Below are 22,559 nucleotides of genomic sequence, written 5' to 3'. Positions count from 1 at the left end.
TTTGGATTCCACAGGACGCTTCTAACCCAACTGTTGGAGGAAGAATACTGTGCAACCTTAGGTGAAAACCTTTTGTTGGTCCTTTTGGTCTCCATGGTTGGCTTCCACATCTGTCCAGCAGTTCTTTCGCATCTGGAGAGGATTTCATTGCCTTTAGGGGGGAGGGCAAAGACGAGAGATCCCTTCTTCCCTCCCCCCAAAATTAAAATAGTCTTCTTTTGCACCCATGTGGCCTCTCAGTGAGAGGAAACACAGCTCGGTCAGAAACTAAGAAAAGAGGAACTGAAAGGGTGGGGTTGGCTCAGATGAGAGCTGGACTGCATGTTGTTCAATGTGGCTCTTCCAATCAATCTCCGGCCACTGCCATCGCTGTCACCCTCTGCTCAAACATCAGGAAGGCAGTGGGGGTCACATCTCCCAGGATCTGGGGGGGCCCTGCTGAAAGGATTGCCTGTCATTTGCGGAAGGAAAGAAAGAGGAAATAGCCAGTAAGTGACTTTGTTTCTTTATATCTGTCTGTCTGTCTGTCTGTCTATCTATCTATCTATCACTATATCTCTACCTCTATTTCTACTTCTACCTCTTCCTCTCTTATCTCTCTCTCTCATCTCTATCCTTTCCTTCCTTCCTTCCTTCTTTCTTTCTTTCTTTCTTTCTTTCTTTCTTTCTTTCTTTCTTTCTTTCTTTCTTTCTTTCTTTCTTTCTTCATTCTAGCAAAGAAAGAGCTTTTAAGCAATTAAAACAATTGTTCTATATCAGTATTGGGTTAATGCCTGGAGGAGAAATAAATACAAACATTTTATATAATATTTACGTCTGTCTGATGCACGTTCCTCTAACGTGGCACCTTTCTGGGAACCCAGCCTTGCAAATCTCTGAGAATGCAGCTGTCCATTATAGGCAGTCTGAAAGCTTACAGGGCATGCAGGGCGATTCTTGATTTAAAAAAAAAATTACACAGAAGAGGCAGCTGCATTCACTAACAGATGTGTGCATTTTCAAGAGAGAAGCTCTCTTCCTATTTGGCATGGACATTTTGTAGAGGCCTAGTTTGACTCAGAAGCAAGTTCTGTCTACTTGACTTTTATAGGATTTCAGCCTTCAGCCTTCTACAGAGTTACTCTGGCTGGGTTCATACATGCCACTCATCTTTGTAATAGGTGGTTTGCAAAGCACAACGGCCAAATTCACATGATCTGTGAAGCTAAAGCCCAACACAAAGATGCAAAGATGGGCAGACCAAAGGTAGATACTGGATATAGTTAGCTTGAAGGAAAGACAAGCAGGGCAAGGATTAGCAGCGTACAATTGGGCTTTTCTAGAATCTGAAGCCACCTTGCGTCAACCTTTTCTTAAAGTTAGACTTTAGAAGGCAGACTCCAGTTATTATGGAAATCATCCTGGTAGGAGCAGCATTTTGACAACAGAGATACTGCTCAGGGGAGATTGTAAGGTTGGCTCGGATGAGTGTCTTCAAGCAGAAGACGGTTTAGGACTCCAGGCTTCCTTTGCTTGATGTTAGGGTTGCATAGCCCCATTTTTTTCATAAAGCACATTGGTACACAGTAGGTGCTGAACCGGTGCAAAAATGGGGTTGCAGGGTATGTCAAAATGATAATCATTTCCCTGACTGGAGTCAACTGGTTCAAGGAAGTACTGTAGCACTTCCTTTTTTTTCCTTTTTAATTCAAGCTGTTTTCTCAGGATGTTAGAGTCTAATATCTAATAATAGTCTAATTGCATGCCAAAACAACTAGACACACAAAAGCGGTTTTCCCCCTGTGCCATCGCTCTGCTGAACATCTAATTCCCACAGCACTGTCTTATACTTAAAGGATACTTACCCATGTAGTAGGGCTGTATTGCTACTATCCTCCTCATATTCTCATCTTTCTTATCTTCTCATCTTTCCTACTACCTTCTATTGGTAACTTATGATTTATTAGCCCCACCCCACCGCACAGGGTTGTCGTTATGGGGAAAATAAGAGAAGGTATGAATATGTTTGTTACGTTGAGTTATTTGTAAAAATAATAAAGGCAGGATAGGAATAAATAAGTAGGATAAAAACTATTAAATCTACGTGCCACCCAAATGCCAGCAACTCTACAGAATTGAATACTTCTGGCTGCAGAACGTGGCACTGCCATCTCTGATTGGATAGAAATAAATCCTGCTGTTGGATTTTCCTTAGTGTTTTTATGATTGTTGGCAGCGGCAGTCCAGCAAATTGATCACGGAGGAGGAAGAGGAAAAGGAGGAAAAGAGGCGTCATGTCCAATGTTATCCTAGAGAGCATCTTCCTGAAGCGTTCTCAGCAAAAGAAGAAAACGTCTCCGCTGAATTTCAAGAAGCGCCTGTTTCTGTTGACAGAAAGCAAGCTCTCTTACTATGAATATGACTTTGAACGTGGGGTGAGTCCCGGAGAACTGAACAACAGAAAAACAAGATTGGCCCAAAGTCTTCTTTAACCAGATTTATTGAAAGGGAAAAAGGATGAGGTCTCAGAAACATCGACAACTGGATACTCTCACTTTATCCACCCATTTCATCCCTAGGTTTGTTAGCGCTGTATGGAGGGCTCTTAATTCTCTTGCTAATATAAGTGTTTGATGACAGGGAATTTGGTTAATCATTTCCTGGGAATGGAAGAATGTGCAGATCTTCTGAACTAGCTAATATTTTGCAACTGTCATGAAAAGTTCTAATGCAATGATGGCGAACCTGTCCCAAAACCGCCCCTGCTTCCCCGCCCGCCCTGCCCCACCCCACTCTGCGCCCCACCCTCTCCATCCCTGCTCCCCGCCATAAGGCCACCCACCGCCTCCACAGCCCACCGCAGTAGATCACCCAAGCGGCCCAGCAGCGCCGTGGCAGTTACACCCTCCGCCCGTGCCCCGCAGCATCATCTGCACGTGATGGGGTGTGATGGCGGAGTCTTGTCCCCACTGCCCAGCTGCCATGTCCTTGGCTGCGCTGCTCCGTGCAGATCGCGCTCAGGGGTGACTCTCCTCCAGGGGGGCTACTGGTGAGAAGGGGACCGCAGGGGGAGGCGGGGCTGGGGTGACAGTGCGCATGCCCACAGAGAGGGATCTGAGTGCCACCTCTGGGACGCGTGCCATAGGTTCGCCACCACTGTTCTAGCGCCTATAAAAAAAAGGATTTTGGAGGAATACAGTGTCAAGGGCATGTATTTTGGGGTTCAAGAATGAAGTCATCATCTGGCTGATAAAATATAGTCACTGTGCAGAACTGTCTTCTGACACCCCTCAGGTCACTGTATCTCACCCATCTCTCCAACTGCACAAATTGTAGATTGAAATTTTAGGTCTCTTTAAAAAAAAAAAACACCTTCCAAATATTTTCACTTTCTTCCTCCAGCGCAGAGGAAGTAAGAAGGGCTCGGTGGACATTGATAAAATCACTTGTGTCGAGATTGTGGTTCCAGAAAATGACCCCCCTCCAGAACGACGGATATCGGTAAGGAGACATTTTTGCCTCTTGTAAGAATGCTGGCTTAATCTCAAACAGGTGGCCTGTTGGTGGAAGCTACCAGTCAAATGATAAAAGAAAAAAGCATCCTTTACTTTTTTCTTTTGTTTGTTTTTTTTTGCTGTTATATCCAAACTAGGATCCTTGGCTAGGAATGGAAAGCCAGCCACAAAGAATGGCGTCTAACTGGCTTGGTAGGAAGGAAATTTTACAGTCAGATTATGAAAATTAAGATGTTTTTGCATTTTGCCTGTGGGAGCTAGGAGTAGGGCTCCAACTTTCCCAGATGTGCGTTGTGAAAGCATAGAATTAGCTTTGATGTACTCGTATGTATGTATGTATGTATGTGTTATTTATTAATTTCATTTAATTAAGGTGACCAACTTTTTTACAATGAAAAGGAGGACACAAATAAATTGAAGAAAAAAATAGCGTAAATAAAAGAAACATTTTATTCATTGCAACAATAATACAGACAACTTGCATGTGCAAAGTTTGCCGGCCGGGTGTTTTGGCGCGCTCAGCAGCAATTCCTATTGGCTTTCAAAATCCAATAGGGGGAGTAGCACAGCTCATGCAAAAGTTGTTCTGAGCGTTCTATAAGGGATAAAAAAGCCCTGCAGATTAGTCTTCAAATATCAAAAAGGAGGACATGTAGGAGGACACTTTTTGAGGGAGGACAGAACTTACAAAAGGAGGACTGTCCTCCCTAAAGGAGGACGGTTGGTCACCTTAATTTAATTTAATTTCCAAACTCTTTTGCATGCAGCGAAAAGAAGATGCAAATGAACACGAGCAGATTTCCATTATAGAGCGGTTTCCTTATCCCTTCCAAGTAAGTTTCTTTTCTATCAGCTTTCCAGTCCTCACTGATGAATCACTAACAAGGAAGCTTGGGCTTCTGTGTCAGACTAGGCCAGGGGTAGACAACCTTGGCTCTTTTATGACTCGTGGACTTCAACTCCCAAAATTCCTAAGTCAGCCACGCTCAAACAGGAGAACCTATACCAGTGGTTCTCAACCTTGTTAATGCCGCAACCCCCAACCGGTCGTAAGTTGAGGACTACTCAACCGGTCGTAAGTCGAGGACTACTCAACTGGTGCAGCACCGTTTGCAGACTGGAACTTTTGGTGGGCTCAGCAGGGCAGAGACAGCCTGGACAATTCCTATTGGCTTTGGAAAGCCAATAGAATTAGACTCTATTCAAGAGAATCTATTCTATTGGCTTTCAAAAGCCAATAGAATAAAAGGGAGTAGCACAGCTAAGGAAAAGGGGGGGAAAATGGCAGACTGCGTTGTTTGGCGACCCCCGTGAAATGGTCGTTCGACCCCAAATGGGGTCGCGACCCACAGGTTGAGAACCACTGACCTATACTATTTCAGACAAGTGAGCACACTCCTAAGTAAATTTTCTTGACAAAAGATGGGGTATTAAAAAATACATCATTTATATAGAGGACTATCTATACTTTAACCACTGTTTTTTATCTCTGCTTTGTGTGTCCCCAAGGTTGTATACGATGAAGGACCCCTTTATGTCTTCTCTCCCATGGAGGAATTACGGACCCGCTGGATTCACCAACTGAAGAACAGTCAGTGTCGTCCATGTGGTTGAAACATCTGTAATGTGGTTGAAACATCTGAGACATCAGAGAAGGGCCGTATCTGAAATGTATCAGGCTGTCCATCAAACAAAGTGCAGACACATAATTCAGGGAGGTGGTGACCCAAATGCATTTGTAGACCATCAATTTTGGGGGGAAAGTTCTTTTAAAAACTGAACAGTTTTTAAAACTGGCAGTTTTCTAAAGATCTAAGACTTTAATTGAAAGTAGCATTTCAGCGCTGTCTATCATTGTAGCTGCCTGCTGTTATTTATTTATTTATTTATTAGGCTTTATATCCGTCACTAATTCATACATTCAGCTTCTGCATCCCCTAATCTGCTTTTTATGGGTTTTCTAATTGTGATTAAAGCTATGGCTTAATTTTACTGTTGTTGGATGGCCGGATAAAAATGTTGGGGAGAAACAAATGAAAGAAAGGTTTATTATGAGATTGATGGTTGTCACCAAGCAAGGGCCTAGGACAGGGGTAGGCAACCTTGGCTCTTTTATGACTCATGGACTTCAACTCTCAGAATTCCTGAGCCAGCATAGCTGGGAGTTGAATCCATGAGTCATAAAAGAGCCAAGGTTGCCTACCCCTGGCCTAGGCATAAGACCGGTATAATGGCTGGGTTTGTACAATATGTCAGACTCAACTAAAAAGACAACTGATAGCTTGTGTTGTAGGTAACAGATTTTTTCCAAGTAGGTTATGTGAACTAGGACGTCAGGTTAAAAGCTGTAAAATCATAGATTGATTGGTTTGAGCATCGCATGATAAGCAAACACATCCTTGTGTTTTGTTCACTCAGGATTAAAGTAACCTGAGCAGTCTGGATGTCATGAACATAATGTTGAATTGCTAAGTGAATGTTTTGACAAATAAATCAGACCACAATGAGTTAGTTCTTAGCATGCTCTTCAGAAATCTCCTCTCTTGTTCCATCTTGCTGCAGTGACCTACTATAACAGCAACCTGGTGCAGAAGTATCATCCTTGTTTCTGGACAGATGGACAATATCTTTGCTGCTTCCAGACTGCCAAAATGGCCATGGGTTGCAAAGTTCTGGCAGGCAGGAGTCAAAGTAAGGGATCATCTCGCATTCTCCTTCCCTCTGATCTCCGTCTCCATCTTTCCTTCTTCCTTTCATTGTACAAATAGTCCTCAACTTACAACCGTTTAGTGCTGTTCAGAGCTAGAACATCCCCGAAAAAGGGACTTACAACTGGGTCCTCACACTTAGGATATCCCCACAATCACGTGATCAAAAATTAGGCGCTTAATAGCTGGCATGCTTGTGGCATCCCGGAGTCATTTGTTTTGTGACCTTCCTTTGTTGCCTTTGACAAAGAAAGTCAACAAGGGAAGCTGGATTCATTTAAGGCCCATGTGATTCACTGTGGCAGAAATGGTTGTAAATTCGGGTGGGATTCACATAACCACCATTGATTAGCAATGGAAATTCTAGACCCAATTGTGGTCCTAGGCCAGGGGTAGGCAACCTTGACTCTTTTATGACTTGTGGACTTCAACTCCCAGAATTCCTGAGCCAGCCATGCTGAGGGGAAAGGGAGAGGTTTCCAAGCTGAGCCATGCTGACTCAGGAATTCTGGGAGTTGAAATCCACGAGTCATGAGGGGGGCATAGTTCCCCCATGCTGGCTCAGGAATTCTGGGAGTTGAAGTCCACCAATCATGAGGGGGCCATAGTTCCCCCATGCTGGCTCAGGAATTCTGGGAGTTGAAGTCCACGAGTCATAAAAGAACCAAGGTCACCTACCGCTGGCCTAGGCCAAGGACTACCTGTAATGGTTAGGAACCTATGGACAGAAGGGCAGGATGTCAGCCATATCAATCAGTCAATCAATCAATCAATCAATCACAACTGTCCTCTCCTTGCAGGTTTCAAAAGTGGCCGTTTGCTTCAGAAGCCCGAAAAGCCGTTGCCCCCAACACCAGAAGAGAACCAGGTATCTTCATGGGCAGGGGTGGGTAGATTTGACACCACCAATGCCTGGGCAGTGCACAAGTCTCGTGACCAGATCCCTGGAAGGCCTCACTATTTTCCTCCTCACTGTCCCAATTTATCCAAAGTTCATGAAGAAGCCTCTGCCGCCCAAGCCATCAACCAGCATTCCTTCTAAGACCAGGAAAGTGATCGCTCTCTACGATTACACCCCCATGAATGACCAAGACTTGCAGCTGCAGAAAGGGGAAGAATATCTCATCCTGGAGGAGAGCAGTGAATCTTGGTGGCGGGCACAAGACCAGAACGGGTATGAGATGGGAGGACATCAATGTTTGGATGGGCACAGTGTTTTGGGGTGGGTTTCATTGTGGTTTGGTTTATGGCCTAGATCAGCCAGCATGGCTGAGCTTGGAAACCTCTCTCTTTCCCTCAGCATGGCTGGCTCAGGAATTCTGGGAGCTGAAGTCCACGAAGTCATAAAAGAGCCAAGGTTGCCTACCCCTGGCCTAAATCAAGGGTCTGAAATGTAGCAACTTTAAGACATGTGGACTTTTGTAAGGTTTTCCACTTAACCTCACAATTGCCCCAGCATTACTCAGGAATTTAAAAGAACCAAAGAAACTCCTGAGCCGAGGTTTCAGCAAGCAAACAACTTTTATTTTGATCAAAACAGAGTTGGGTGACCCCATCTCTCTTCGTGGCTGGTAGAAAAGATGTCTTCCACCTTTTATACCTTTTCAGAACAAAGAGATCAGGTCTTGGTACTAGGCATAAGATGGCACAAAAAAACAATTCCTGGATGATGACTCATACACAGCAACCCAGGCTCCATCCGTAACTCCTTTCCCCCTCCCCTTACTGTGCTCTTTTCATATAAGCAATCACCTATACTTAAAGTATGAAGCCCTTACTTTTCCAATATATATATAAAGCATCTGATCAAGCAATTAACTACAAAATAATAATTACAAAATAACAAAACAATGATGACATGATAACACTATAATTATCAATATAAAATGGTTACTATATATAAAATAAATGCTAATGTCAAACTTAAACATACTAAAATCATAAGCACAATAAAATCCTTTCACTTTAACTCCCAGAATTCTCCAGCCAGCATGGTTGGTTGAGGAATTCTGGGAGTTGGAATCCACAAGTTTGGAGACCCCGGGTCTAGATCGGTGTTTCTCAATCTTGGCCACTTTAAGATGTGTGGACTTCAACTCCCAGAATTCCTCAGCCAGCCTTGCTGATCTAGATTGATGTTAGCTTAATATCCCAGAGATAGAGTTCCCAAGGGTTTAAACTGAAGAAGTGAGGAGAGTTGCCTTTAATCTACTCGCACAACTAAAAGATCTGCCCCATCATGTCTGACTTCCTTTAATTGTGGGAAATTCCCAAACAGGGTCGGTTTTGAGCAGTTGTTTGTGATGTTGAATAAGGCAATGCCTATATTCAACTTACCTATATAAGCATCAAGATTCTCGTTTTTGGATTTGCCATTCTCTGAGATTGAATAAAGGAAGACAGACATTCTGCACGAGAACTCTAGTGGTCTTACCATCCTTCTTCCTCTTCCTCTTCCCCTTCTCCTTCTGCTTCCTTTCATCCAGGAAACAAGGTTACATTCCCTCCAATTACATCACCGAAACAAGAGATTCTCTGGAGATATTTGAGTGAGTATCCTCTGATCCATGGGCTGGAGCCATTCGTGGAGATGCCATATATACTCTAACACAGGTGTCTTCAAACTTGGTCCTTTTATGACTTGTGGACTTCAACTCCCAGAATTCCTCAGCCAGGCACTGCCTGGCTAAGGAATTCTGGGAGTTGAAGTCCACAAGTCATAAAAGGGCCAAGTTTGAAGACTCCTGCTCTAACACATCTAATGGAGTCTAGACTGCAGAAGGCTGATGGACTGCATTATTCAGTCCAAGTGCGGGATTTTCTGCCCCATTGTCAGTCTTCTTCCTCTAGATGTCCCATGCCTCCTCCATCATTTGAGATGTAGTTTGTCCATCTGGACTCCAGAGGAAAAAAATCAGCTGGTAATAAGATGAGCAGGAAGGGAGAAACTGGGGCATGCTGAAAAAAACACACAGATGCTCAACATTGGGTTTTTTCCCCGCCATATTTGCATCAAACAGAAGGGCAGTTTTGGGAATGAACCACTAATAAATTCTGGAGAATTTCATTTTCATTCTTTATTCCAAATAAATTCCTCCCACAAGGCTCTTCATCCTAGGGGTTCTTTCTTGACAATTATCTTGTCGTGTTTTAGGTGGTATTTAAAAAACATAACCAGAAGACAAGCAGAAGAATTGCTGAAGAAAGAGGTAGTGCCTTGTGTGTGTCTGTCTGCTTGTTTTCCCTCTTCTTCTTTTCATTGCAAGGAATTTGGGACTCTCAACCCTTGCAAGTTAAAGATGTGTGGACTTCAACTCCCAGAATTCCCCAGCTAGTTGGGGGGGGGGATTTATTGACTGAGGAATTCTGGAAGTTGAAGTCCGTACATTTTTAATTTGCCAAGTTTGAGAAACACTGCAAGGAATTTAAGTAAGGATTTGGGGGGTCACCTGTGACTTTGAATACACTGACTATGTTCTGTACCCCTTTTATTTATTTATTTAGCTTCTGGATTCAATCAGGAATAGGAACTAGTTGACCAGGAACTAGTTGACCAGGAATAGGAACTAGTTGACCAGGAACTAGTTGACCAGGACCTAGTTTGTTTAGTATATCATTTCATTTTAGGATCCTAAATTAAATGCCAAGAATTTCTCTTTGCTTGTGAGGGGTGCAGTAGATTTAGATGTAGAGTTCAGACAAAACTATTTAGTTTTACCACCGTACTACTAACTACTGCTACTAGGGCTAGTAATCCAGCATTCTAGGTCAGTGTAGTTTTATCAAAGGGCTTACTCACAAGGGCAAACTCACAACGGATTTGTGAAGAGCCCCAGGTCTTGTCTTACACTGAAAAATTCTCCAAAAATCATTCTCCAAACTTTACAACTGAAAAATTTAGGCATTTTTCTATTTCAGAGCAAAGATGGCGGTTTCATTGTTCGAGATTCTGTCAGCAAGACAGGCAAATACACCGTCTCTGTGTTTGCTAAGTCCTCCGGGTAAGTGTGACCTACTGATAAAAAAAATAAATGTGAATCCCACACCAGGCTAGTCCTCAAGAAGAGCTCCGTATCAGGAGAAACATCATTATGGTTGACAGTGGGATAGGCTGTTTGAAGGTATATAGTTTTTGTAAAGAAAAGTTGACCAAATAATAATTTAAAAAAAAATACAGCAATATCACGATCATCCAGAAGATGGCTTTTAGTTCATCTGGTTTAAGCTTATCAGTTATACAGGACAAAGGCGTAATAATTTATTCTTAACCAGTTATAGGTTCCCAATTAATGTAATGACATTAGTAATTTTGTTTCTTATAGATCCTCCGTTGTATCATTAGTCGTTAAGAATTTTAAATATTGGGGGGGGGGAGAAATTCCTGCACTGAACCGTGGGGTAGACTAGATGACCTCGGCATCCCATTCCAACTTTCTCACGCTTCCTTTCTAAACTGGGGTGGACCTTCTCTCTCTTTTCCTAAGGGCTCCTTCCTGCTCTTGTCCCAATTTCTCCTGTCGCCGTCTTCCGCTTATCTCGGAATCTCTTTTTAACGTCCCAATTGCTTCCTTAGGGAGCCTCAGGGCACCATCCGCCACTATGTGGTGTGCTCGACAGCGCAGAACAAATATTTCCTGGCCGAGAAGCACCACTTCAACACTATCCCGGAGCTCATCAACTATCACCAACACAACTCCGCAGGTGAGGAGGAGCACCTGTTTCCAGAGGTATCCGCCATCGATTGCTCAGCTCAGGGGCCCTCAACCTTTGGCAACGTTAAGACTTGAGGACAAAGTTGGCTGAGGAATTCTCGGCGTTGAAGTCCACAAGTCTTAAAGTTGCCAAGGTTGAGGACCCCTGACTTAGCTGATACTGTTGAATCTGGGAAATTGCACCCCTTCTTCCTAATTTAATTTCCCACAAGGCCCCAAATGCATGCCATGTTGGGAGCTACGGAGCATTGTGGGAACTGGCCTGAGGTCACCCAGTTGATGCCATGCCCAAGACAGAACTACAACTCCTAGCCTCCTGGTTTCTAGCCCAGCACCAAATGGACTCTTCTTATATTGAATAACCTTCTAATCACATCTTTATTTTTATCTACCAGGACTTATCTCCCGATTGAAGTATCCAGTGTCAGCACAACAAAAATCTGCTCCTTCCACTGCAGGTCTTGGATATGGTAATACCTGAATGTTCTTAACTGCTGATGCCTATGGTTGGGTTCACTAAATTAGATCCATGAACAATTTAGCAGTTGCTAAGCTTTCCTTCCCTCCCTCCCTCCCTCCCTCCCTCCCTCCCTCCCTCCTTCCTTCCTTCCTTCCTTCCTTCCTTCCTTGTCATTTAGTGGGCTGTGCTCTCTCTCATAATTCATGTTGGGTGTTTTGTGCCGACCCAGTTAATTCAATAGCCAATATTAACCAGTTAATTCAAAAGCACATTGAGTGAATATAGCCTGTAGATCAGTGATTCTCAACCTTTCTAATGCCGTGACCCCATAATACAGTTCCCCATGTTGCGGTGACCCCCAAGTGGGTGTGGCCACCAATAAGAGGGAGTAGGACAGCTAGGGAAAAGGGAAAAAATGGCGGACAGCATGGTTTAGTGATCCCCGTGAAATGGTCATTTGACCCCAAATGGGGTCCCGACCCACAGGTTGAGAACCACTGCTGTAGATTATATCTGATATGGGGTTGTGATTCAGAAGCCACCCGTTCACTTCCCACAGGGCCCTTCAGTGAGGTTATGTTAGATGCTTTGGGACATTGTGGGAAGTTGTCCATATGGTCTTCTTCTCCTCCAGATGGCTATCCGTTTTCACCCACCCCCTGCTTTGTGTCATTCCTAGGGGCATGGGAGATTGATCTGAAGGAACTGACATTTCTGAAAGAGCTGGGGACAGGCCAGTTTGGGGTGGTGAAACATGGCAAGTGGCGAGGTCAATACGACGTGGCCATCAAGATGATCAAAGAAGGCTGCATGTCAGAAGATGCGTTTATCGATGAAGCCAAAGTCATGATGTGAGCCAACACCTCCTTTTTCGTCTTCTTTCTGTCAAGACTTTCCTTTAGATCGGGGTGAGGAACCTTCCAGAAGTTGCTGGACTACTACTCCCAGCATCCTTCACTTCTTGCTATGCTTGCTGGGATTCCGTTCCAATTCTGAACGTCTCTGTGGACTTTCAGATTGCCCAATGTGGTCCATCACAAATGGTGGAGGCTCAGACTTATTTCAACCCTGTTCTTGGAACCCTGTCATTAAAGGAAGGGGATTTGGGTAGATACTTCTCAACTATTAACCTGAGGACAATTCTCTTCCGTCTGTAGCCAGAAGGAAGACTTTCCTTTGCAATGGATTTGAATGTTCCTCTTCCTGTCACTTATACCAAAAGCCAGTTTAGAGTGGAGTACTGGGTTTGCACACCACGCCAACTAAGGTTGGTTTAATCAGGATTTACTCCTTAAAAAAACTACAGTTGGTGCTTAGTAGAACATAAAGATTTTCTGAATGGCCCCAGCTGAGTTCCTGACACATTTGAAGTCCAAGTTGAACAAAGGATACTCTTGTGGAAAACGAAAGGACTCTTACAAAATTCCAGAGGGTTTTAGCAGAGAGATTTATTGCACAGGTTCAGAAGCAATAGCAACCAGCAATTCTGAACCCCGAGGGAGGGTTCAGACTTCAGTTTTATATTTTCCCTTTCTCAGGAACAAAGGAATACACATTGAAATACACATTGTAATACATTGGGTCCGTTTCTCACGGGTATACAATGGAGAGTTTGCTACATACATTGTATCCAAGTGCAATGCGCATTTAGGTTAGTCACATAATACTGACACAGCATTATTCCGGTAATTATACAGACACATCATTATTCTAGTGCAGTGTTTCCCAAACTTGACAATTTTAAGGCATGAGGACTTCAACTCCCAGAATTCCACAGCCAGCAACGCTGGCTGTGGAATTCTGGGAGTTGAAGTCCACATGCCTTAAAATTGTCAAGTTTGGGAAACACTGTTCTAGTGATTGTTCATTATACCACATAAATACGATGGCTTTGATCTGCTCTTTGTCTGCCACTTGAGGGGAAAAAAAGGGATGAAGGACAAAGGTGAATTTCTAAACCAATGAGGCTCTTGCTTTCCTTTTCAGGAATCTTTCCCATGCGAACCTGGTGCAGCTGTTTGGGGTTTGCACTAAGGAAAGACCAATCTTGATTATCACGGAGTACCTGTCCAAAGGTTGTCTCTTGGCCTACCTGCGGGATACTCGGCGGTCTTTCCAGGCCACCGAGCTTTTGGATATGTGCAAGGATGTTTGTGAGGCCATGGAATATCTGGAATCCAAACAGTTTTTACACAGAGACTTGGTAGGTGACGCACTGCTTAACTCAACCAAGGGAGAAAACTCAAATCAATGTTTTGGGCTGTACTGCCACAATGACTTTGTCATGGATGAGGCATGGATGACTTGTGACCTTCCAGATGTTGCTGAAGGATACATCTCTGTGACCTTAGCCAACGTATCTACCCAGTACAGGATTCTGGAGATTACTGACAATACTGAAAAACTGTAGCTTCTTTCCCCCAACTAGGATGAAAGTGCTATCTGGGATCCTCAATCTGGGGTGATGATGGAGACATTAGAACTGGGGTGAAAGTGCTACCATATCCTCAAATTGGGATAACGATGGAGGTTGGAGGTGCTACAACTGGGTGGAAGTGCCATCGGGGATGCTCAGACTGGGGTAATGATGGAAGTTCTAGAACAGGGGTGAAAGTGCCATCAGGGGCCCCAAATCCACACCATGCAGGGACAGGATAGTTTACCTGCCTTGGTGGTTTCAGGGAGTTTATCTCTCCCTGGTACTGTATGAACCTTTTCCTTCTGTCCAAAGCAAATTTATTTGTTTAAAATATTGACAGTCAATTCTCTATCCAGAGAATTTTGTAACAAGCTTAGGTATCCTGATTCTCAGAAGACAGTGATTTTAAGTTTATGCTGGTTCATGGCTGTACAAACACTAATATGCTTCATTAGGGTATCCCACTACTTATATGACGCTTCCTCTCTTGGTTTGTCTTCCACAGGCTGCTCGCAACTGCTTGGTCAATGAACAAGGAGTGGTCAAAGTCTCTGATTTTGGCCTTTCCAGGTTAGTTTTGACGTCAGCGTGTCTGGCAGGTTGGGATAGTTGCCAAGGTGGAGAAATGGTCTATTTTCTTCAATGGACCGTGAGCCCCTTGAGTTATTGGCTTGAGGTGTACACCGTCAAGTTGCCCAACCCAATTCTTCTGTTTGCAGGTATGTCTTGGATGATGACTACATCAGCTCCGTGGGATCCAAATTTCCAGTCCGGTGGTCTCCTCCAGAGGTTCTTCTCTATAGCAAGTTCAGCAGCAAATCGGATGTCTGGGCTTTTGGTGAGCAGACTATGTGGGCATGGAAGCTGAGATATCAGGGGGAGAAGCCATCTGGGCTGATGAATGTAATGACAAAGTATTCTTGGTCACAGTCTCTGCCCATGATAGAGTTCCTAGGCCCCAGAGCAGATGTGGGGAAAAGGTGTTCCAAAGCCATTGTTTGCCATCCAATTCTAAGAGATTAGAAGCCAGGAACTTTGTCCCTCCTGTTGTAGCTACATCAGAAAAACATCTCTCAACATAACCTCTCGTGTAACATAATCCCACCTGGTGCTTTTTTTGTAAAAAAAAAAAAAAAGGTGCCGGAACTCACACGTCGTATAAACCGCCTTGCCTACCCTACAAGGTTCCATCCAAAAAAGGTGCCGGAACTCCGTTCTGGGCGTTCCATGACAAAAAAAGCCCTGATCCCGCCTGATACTGCAGGTAGTCCTGGACTTACAACCACAACTGAGCCCAAAATTTCCGCTGCTAAGAAAGACCGTTGCCAAGTTAGTTTTGCCCCATTTTACGATCTTCCTTGCGACAGCTGTTAAGTGAGTCACTGCCGTTGTTAAGTACGTAACACGGACGTTAAGTGAATCCGGCTTCCCCACTGACTTTGCTTGCCAGAAGGTCACCAGAGGGAATCACATGACCCTGGGACACGGCGACCGTCGTAAATATGAACCGGTTGCCCAGCTTCTGATATTTTGATCACGTGACTCTGGGGTGCTGCAGTGGCCATAAATGTGAGAAATGGTCAGAAGTCACTCAGAATGTCCACTAAACGTACGGTAGTAAGTGGAGGACTACCTGTATCGTCTTTGTCCCGTACACACAACCGCCTTTTGGGGAAGAGAGCAAAGACTTTGTGGTCCAGAGGCCAGGAATCTTATACGAAGAACTGAGCGGCATTTCAGAGGAGGCTAAAACTAGCTGTGGCGCTCTGGCCTCATGTTCTGGATCAGCGGTTCTCAACCTATGGGTCGCGACCCTATTTGGAGTTGATCGACCATTTCACGGGGGTCGCCAAGCAAGGCTGTCCGCCATTTTTTCCCCCTTTTCCGGCGGGTGCCTTACCTCCCTTGGGCTGGGCCAGCTGGTGGCCCAGCCGGTGGTCGGCCTGCTCCGTCTCTGCTGCTTGCCAGCTACCTCTCGGCCGGCGCAGGTGGCGGCACCACGCATGCGTGGCACTCCCGGGCAGGGAAAGTCCTCGACTTACGACCAGTTGGGTAGTCCTCGACTTACAACCAGTTTAGTCCTCGACGTACGACCGGTTTAGTCCTCGACTTACGACCGGTTGGGGGTCGCGGCATTAAAAAGGTTGAGAACCACTGTTCTGGATGCTTTCCCCCCGCACAGGAGTTCTGATGTGGGAGGTCCACGCTTTGGGGAAGATGCCCTACGAGAGGTTCACCAACAGCGAGACCACCGATCACGTCATCAAAGGGCTGCGTCTCTACCGCCCCCAGCTGGCCTCCGACAGGATCTACACCATCATGTACAGTTGTTGGCATGAGGTAAGTTTCCTTGATAGCTTACTACCGTTGCAACGTCCCTCCCGATGGTCACACGATCAGAATTGGGACACTTGGCAACTGGCATGTATTTGCGACGGTTGCAGTGTCCCAGGGCCATGTGATCACCTTTTGCGACCTTTTTGACGAGCAAAATCATCAGAGGAGCCAGATTCACTTAACCAAAGTGTTGCTAATTTAACAACTGCAGCGAGTCAAGGACTATCTGCATTTGTTTTGATAACCCCTTCACAAGTTCTCTTTCTTTTTAGACAGTCCAGTGAGAGGGACCTTATCTTTTAAGCACTTCAGAGAAAGATCCCTTGGGTATCTCTTTTAGAAACTATTTTATATAAGCCGTTTCCTCTCTCTTTTTTTCTTCTTCCAGAAAGCAGAAGAGCGTCCAAGTTTTCAAGTCCTTCTTGGACACATTATGGATTTAGCGAACGAAGAAGCCTGATTCCCGTCGGTTACCCAATATACATTTTTCTCTGTGAATTGCTGCCACCTTCCTCCGTTTGCTGAAGAATTGTTGAATGGACACGGTGAAAGCAAAATCAGCAAGAAGGCAATCACAACCAAAGTGCTTTGATCGATTGAGAACTGTCTTCAAGTCGCCTTTAACTCACCTTTGTGTTTCTCTTTGAAGCCAGCCAAAACTAACAAGTCAGCAAGTGCTGTTTAGGTGTTTCCAGCAGGATAAGGTGCAGCTTGTCCCCACTGTTGAGCTGAAGTGTTATCATCCCATTCCCAAGTCAGCAGAAAAGAAAACCAGCATGACATTTTCTGTCCTCATTTATGATCCCTGACTCACCTCAGTTTCTGCCTTCCCTTCATGATCACTCCCAGATTTTGCTCACCTGGAGATTGACCTTGGATTACAGGAAAAATCCTGCTTAGTATTGGATGGGATCAGAACTGGTAGCTAGTTTTTTGTTGCCCAGGCCCAGAATGGACTTCCGGAAGCGGCATCCACACAGAGAACTGGTTGTTCACATATTTGAATCCCACCGCTGGATGGGTAAAGGCACCTGGTTGAAATGAGCAGAAAAGCTAGAAAACTATGATTACAGGCAAATAGCAGAGGCTTTTGGTGTAAGAATGTGTAGCTCTTCCAAGATCACTTGGAACAAGATAATGGGATTTAATAAACTTCTGGGAATGCAGCTACTCCAAAATGTATTGGACAGTGATGATAAAAATGGAAAGAAGCGATAGGAAAATGAATTGCATTTCATAAAGAGAAAATAAACTCATTTGCATCACCATCTTTCTTGGATCCCTGTGGACTTGTTCACTGGTGCTTTGCTGAACACGAAGATCTGCTTTTAATTTCTGTTTACTGTAGAAGGTATCTGACTAATCTTATATCTTCTTTCCCTATAAATGACATTCAAAGTCCTGAAAAATTCTTCTGCTTGCAAAAACTGAAGCCAGGAGTCTTACTGTATGTAGAACTCTTCAGATAAACTTTGAGAAAACTTTCCCTTTTAGAAAATACAAAACGGGTAAATGTTGGTGCAATATAAGAGAAAGGATAGAACAGTGCAACGCACGAGACTTCCCATCAAATTAGCCATACCCAGGGCTTTTTTTGTCATAGAACGCCCAGAACGGAGTTCCGGCACCTTTTTTGGATGCAACCTTGTAGGGTAGGCAAGGCGGGTTGTATAACGTATGTGAGTTCCGGCACCTTTTTTTGTTTTAGAAAAAAAGCACTGGCCATACCTGAGGTCTGTTTCGCTTTGAAGCAGTGAGAAAATAGAATGGTGAAGTAATAAAGAGGAAGGGGGAAAAAAGAGTCTGCCACAGGATGTGTTGTAGAGCAGACCAAACTGCTTTTTCTACTATGCAGATTTTGAAAACAAGCTCACATAATTTAGGCTTCCAGTTATAATGGGTACTTATTAGTGTTTTTTTTCCCCTCCATCTCTTCTATCCATTTGCTCTCTCGTTTGCATGGAAATCCTGTTCATTTAGAGCTGATACGTGAGCTATAAACCTGAACACTGTTTGTGTAGAGAATATGTATATAACATGCAAAGTCAAGGCTGAGTTCCTAAAATAGCCTTACAATGCAGTCTATTTATTTCTGCACACTGCAAAGGGAGGAGAGCAAGCCAGAGATTGTGACTTAAGCAACTCTGTAACTCTTAACATGATTAGATGGAACATGTGTATGCTTGTATGTTCATCCTCAAATAAAAGGGTTCAAGATTACACTGTGCAAGGTTGGCTTTGAAAAAAAGTATCTATTTCAATCTATATCTTATCTACCTATCTACCTATCTATCTCAATCTATATCTTATCTATCTATCTACCTACCTACCTACCTACCTACCTACCTACCTACCTACCTACCTACCTATCTATCTATTTCAATCTATATCTTATCTACCTATCTATCTATTTCAATCTATCTATCTATCTATCTATCTATCTATCTATCTATCTATCTATCTATCTATCTATCTATCTATCTATCTATCTATCTATCTATCTATCTATCTAGCTAGCTATCTAGCTATCTATCTATCTAGCTAGCTAGCTAGCTAGCTAGCTAGCTAGCTAGCTAGCTAGCTAGGTATCTATGTGCACACACACATATATACATACACACACATACATACATATACATACATATACATCATATGCATATACATATACAGTACGAAAATTACAACGCTAATTACATTGGGTTGGCACTCGTCGAGTGAGTACCACTCCAACACTGGAGAGGGCGCCCCAACGCCTAATTTCCTCTTCTTTTTTTCTCTCCCTCCCGGCCCTTCTGCCGCTTTCCTCTCCAATGCGCCGCCGGAAAACGGAAGCGTGCGTGCGTGCGCTCGCGGGCCGGGGGAAAAAAAAAAAAGCGGGCGCCGGACGCGCATGCGCGGAGGGCCGGCCCGGGGAGGCACGTGAAGGTCGCCGCCCGCCCGCTCCATTCAGCCGCCGGCTCTGTCCTCCCGCCGAGCCCGGCATGGACCCGTCGTCCGTCGCGGGGGACCTGGGCGCGGCCGTCAACGACCCGCAGCTGCAGCACTTCATCGAGGTGGAGACGCAGAAGCAGCGCTTCCAGCAGCTCGTGCACCAGATGACGGAGCTGTGCTGGGTAGGGCGGCAGAGGCAGGGTCGGCGGAACTCCCTGCCACTAGAGGGAGAGGGGAGGGGGAGGGAGGGAGAGTAGCACGGATAGGTCCTCGACTTACGGCCGGAAGGGAGCCCGGGATTGATGTGGCTAAGTGAGACATTTGCTAAGCGAGCGTTTGCCCCATTTTTTTTTTACGACTTTTCCTGCCACGCGAACTGGCCACGCGGTGGTTGCCTGAAACCGGGTGTCCCCCGTTGGGTTTGCTGGTCGGGAGGTCGCCAAAGGGGATCACGTGACTCCCCCGGGAATTCTGCACCCATCCTCAACGGGAGTCAGTTGTCGAGCGTCCGAATGTAAATCGCGCGGCCGTAGGGAGACTGCAACGGTCTTAAGTGTGGAAAGTGCTCATAAGTCCCTGTTTTCCGTGCTGTTGTAACTTCGGTCACTGTTGTGAGTCGAGGACTGCCTGTAGCCCCCCCCCTCCCCTCCCCTGTGCCAGTTGATTTATCCCCATGGGGTCAGGGGATGTAAGAATTTTACTTACTTTCGTACCGCTGAGGCTCGCTGGCCGCTCGGGGGTAAAGCCACCCGGTACGGGGTGCATCAGTTTTGAGCAGGCTGGAATAGAGCCTCCAGGATCAGGAGCAGTCTCCTAGGAGTGGAGATTGAGCTGCTGCTGCTGGCAATAATAGGGTGCTTCTATGGGGAGACGCTCTTGGCGGTGTGCCAAGCAGGTGGGCATTTAGGAACCAGGAAGCTGCATTCTTTTGTGTTTTACGTGGGGAGCTCCTGGGGTGCCAGTATGTAAGGCATTGCCATGTAGCCTTTATGTGTTGCGTGTCTGTCCGTGTTTTTCTTTGCAAGGCTCAAAGCAGCTTAGGTGGGGGTTTTCCCTAATTGGAATCACGCCACAGCCCTATTAAAACCGCTTAGGCTGAGCCAGCCGTTCAGGGTCATCCCACGACTCGCGTGATCCAGTGGCTCTCCCTTGGATCTGGGTCTGCCACTGCGCCACACTTTCACAAGCACCGAGCGTCATGTCAGGATCACCGATCACACTACAGGTAGTCCTCGACTTACAATTGTGCCCAAAATTTCTGTTGTTAAGCAAGACATTTGTTAAGTGTGCTTTGACCCATTTTACGGCCTTTCTTGTTGTTAAGTGAATCGCTGGAGTTCTTAAATTAGTCACACCGTTGTTAAATGAACCGGGCTTCCCCCATTGGCTTTGCAGGTCAGAAGGTCACAAAAAGGGATCGCGTGACCCCCGGAGACACTGCAAAACCTCATAAATAGGAGCCAATTGGCAAGCTTTTGAATTGTGGTCATGCCACTGGGGAGGCTGCAACGTGTGAAGAAAAGGCATTAGCCACTTTTTCCAATGGCTAAGTTCCGTTGTAACTTGGACCGGTCACTAAGAGAACTGTTGTAAGTCGAGGACTGCCTGTATTGAAATCCGCTCTTCCCATTTCTGCTTCTCTAAGCGAAATAAGGGAACTTTCGTGTCTTCCCATCCGCTTGTTTGCCAGATTGATGCCTGGCTTCTGTGCTGGCTAAGCACGTCGTCTTTGTATAAAAGCAACATTTGTGACAAGTGTTACCAACTGTGTAAGTTTTTGTGTGTGGGTGGGTGGAAACGAGCCTGCGCACGAAGCGTTGGCAGCAGTTCGGATAGGCTGAAAAGCAAAGTCAGACACGCCAGGTTTATGTCTTTGCTAACCGTAGGCCTGAAGGCTGAAACCGCAGGTTCTTCTCGCTGTTGAATGATTTCTCTTTTGTGACCCTCAAAACAGGAGAAATGCATGGATAAACCTGGCCCCAAGCTGGACAGCCGAGCCGAGACCTGCTTTGTGAACTGTGTCGAGCGTTTCATTGACACCAGTCAGTTTATTCTGAATCGGCTGGAGCAGACGCAGAAGTCCAAGTCGCCCTTCTCCGAAAGTCTCTCCGACTGAGCGGAAGCGTTCACTGGTGCTGCTTTCTTCATTTCAAAAGGAGAACGCTGTCTTGAATGGAAGAGGAGGAGAAAGAACCGAAGAAAGGATTCCTAACGATGATAAGCTGTGAGGGAACTTGGCCCCCACATCTGAGATGGACATCAGGGCTTTCCGGTCACCTAGTTTAGTTCTGGTGTTAAATGCCCACTGGGTGAACATTAATAACCATGCAACGTCACACATCTGCTATTTAACCCGGACTTCTGCTGCCCTAGGTTTTAATTTTCTTCCCCCTCTGGATAATGGGAGCTTCATAACAGAAGGTTGCCTTGACTATCTTTACCCAGCAGTAAGGTGGGGAAAATACACCCCCTTGAAACTTGAAAATGTTCTTTTTGAGATAAGGGGACTGGGCGGCCTCAGATACTAATGCAGCTCCAGGGGAAAGTAGGGGTACAAACGTGCCTTGAAAAGGGTCCTGTGCTTAGGCACTGCTCTTTCAAATGATCCAATTGTCACTTGTTTGGACTTGCAACTGAATTAACCTTTGTAAACCGTGGGTGGGTGGACCTTGCAGTTGGACAAAGCACGGGATTAGATTGTAAAAGGGCGCCAGAAGAGATCCGTTGTCTTTGATGAGGTGTTTTTTCAAACCTACCTCAGCACCGTAGAAAGAAACACCCCAGACGTGTGGCTGTTGAAGGGGGTTGCTGCTCATGTGGTCCAATATGTCTCTTGCCAAGTTCAAAAATCAGTCTTGATTTTCTACATTGAATTCCTTGCCTCCTGATCAGTGGAATAAACATCAATTGGATGCATTTTAAGCTTTGAGTTGGTGGTCGTTCCTTTTAGCTCGCCAAAGTTCTGAGGTAAAGGGGATGCTTTTAGTAGCAGTTGCACGTTCCAGACTAACCTTCCTGAAAGTGTGTCTCTCAAAGTGAGTGAGATTAAATTCTGGATTCAGCATCATTCTGAGTACGAGTCCTGGTTCTTATAGAACTGGAACGCTGTGCTCTTCAGTGTTCTCCTTTTACATTTTGCAATTGACCTATTGCTGGTCAGTTCATAATGCAGGCAGTCCTTACTGAAAGCCATGAAATGCTGATTTCATTGAGAATGGCCAAGTCATTTGATGTGAGGCACAGAATTTTGGGGGACATGAATGTAAATATGAGAAGTTTCTGTCAAGTTTCTGCTATAAATTATTTCGCTAGCTTACAAATCTGTGTAACTGTTCCAGATTCCAACACAGATTGCTGTGTTGGCCTGCCAGTGACTGATTAGGAGAAAAACAGGCTAAAAGAAAACACTTCTCTTGCAACTGAGTCTTTGGTATCCTAAAGCCTGACACATGCTAAATGTTTTTTTCTGGGGCAATCTCTACAATTTTATGAATTACC

General features: G+C 45.0%; 2 protein-coding genes across 5 annotated transcripts; both read left to right on the top strand.

Annotated features, from left to right (window-relative positions):
- Positions 1–195: 195 nt before the first annotated feature.
- BTK (Bruton tyrosine kinase) lies at positions 196–18,331 on the top strand. Of its 4 annotated transcripts, XM_039330693.1 has the most exons (19): positions 196–488; positions 2,216–2,414; positions 3,382–3,480; positions 4,262–4,327; positions 5,004–5,085; positions 6,057–6,185; positions 7,003–7,070; positions 7,195–7,376; positions 8,689–8,751; positions 9,357–9,411; positions 10,121–10,203; positions 10,776–10,903; positions 11,310–11,384; positions 12,054–12,225; positions 13,361–13,577; positions 14,299–14,363; positions 14,513–14,631; positions 15,976–16,133; positions 16,519–16,590. In XM_039330693.1, exons 2-19 carry the CDS (start codon positions 2,274–2,276, stop codon positions 16,588–16,590), a joined length of 1,974 nt encoding a protein of 657 aa, XP_039186627.1. In that variant the 5' UTR covers positions 196–488; positions 2,216–2,273. The 4 variants fall into 4 exon arrangements, with proteins under 4 accessions (XP_039186627.1, XP_039186638.1, XP_039186616.1 ...); XM_039330704.1 differs by lacking the exon at positions 196–488 and having other exon boundaries at positions 2,245–2,414; positions 3,387–3,480; XM_039330682.1 differs by lacking the exon at positions 196–488 and having other exon boundaries at positions 2,274–2,414; positions 16,519–18,331.
- Positions 18,332–18,989: 658 nt separating this feature from the next.
- Positions 18,990–21,983, top strand: TIMM8A (translocase of inner mitochondrial membrane 8A). Its single transcript, XM_039330672.1, has 2 exons — positions 18,990–19,243; positions 21,016–21,983. Exons 1-2 carry the CDS (start codon positions 19,112–19,114, stop codon positions 21,175–21,177), a joined length of 294 nt encoding a protein of 97 aa, XP_039186606.1. The 5' UTR covers positions 18,990–19,111; the 3' UTR covers positions 21,178–21,983.
- The last annotated feature ends 576 nt before the right edge of the window (positions 21,984–22,559 follow it).

This window comes from Crotalus tigris, unplaced genomic scaffold (assembly GCF_016545835.1).
Source record: "Crotalus tigris isolate CLP2741 ecotype Arizona unplaced genomic scaffold, ASM1654583v1 scf7180000017622.5263843, whole genome shotgun sequence".
NCBI lineage: Eukaryota > Metazoa > Chordata > Lepidosauria > Squamata > Viperidae > Crotalus > Crotalus tigris.
This window is presented reverse-complemented; position numbering and strand designations above follow the sequence as displayed.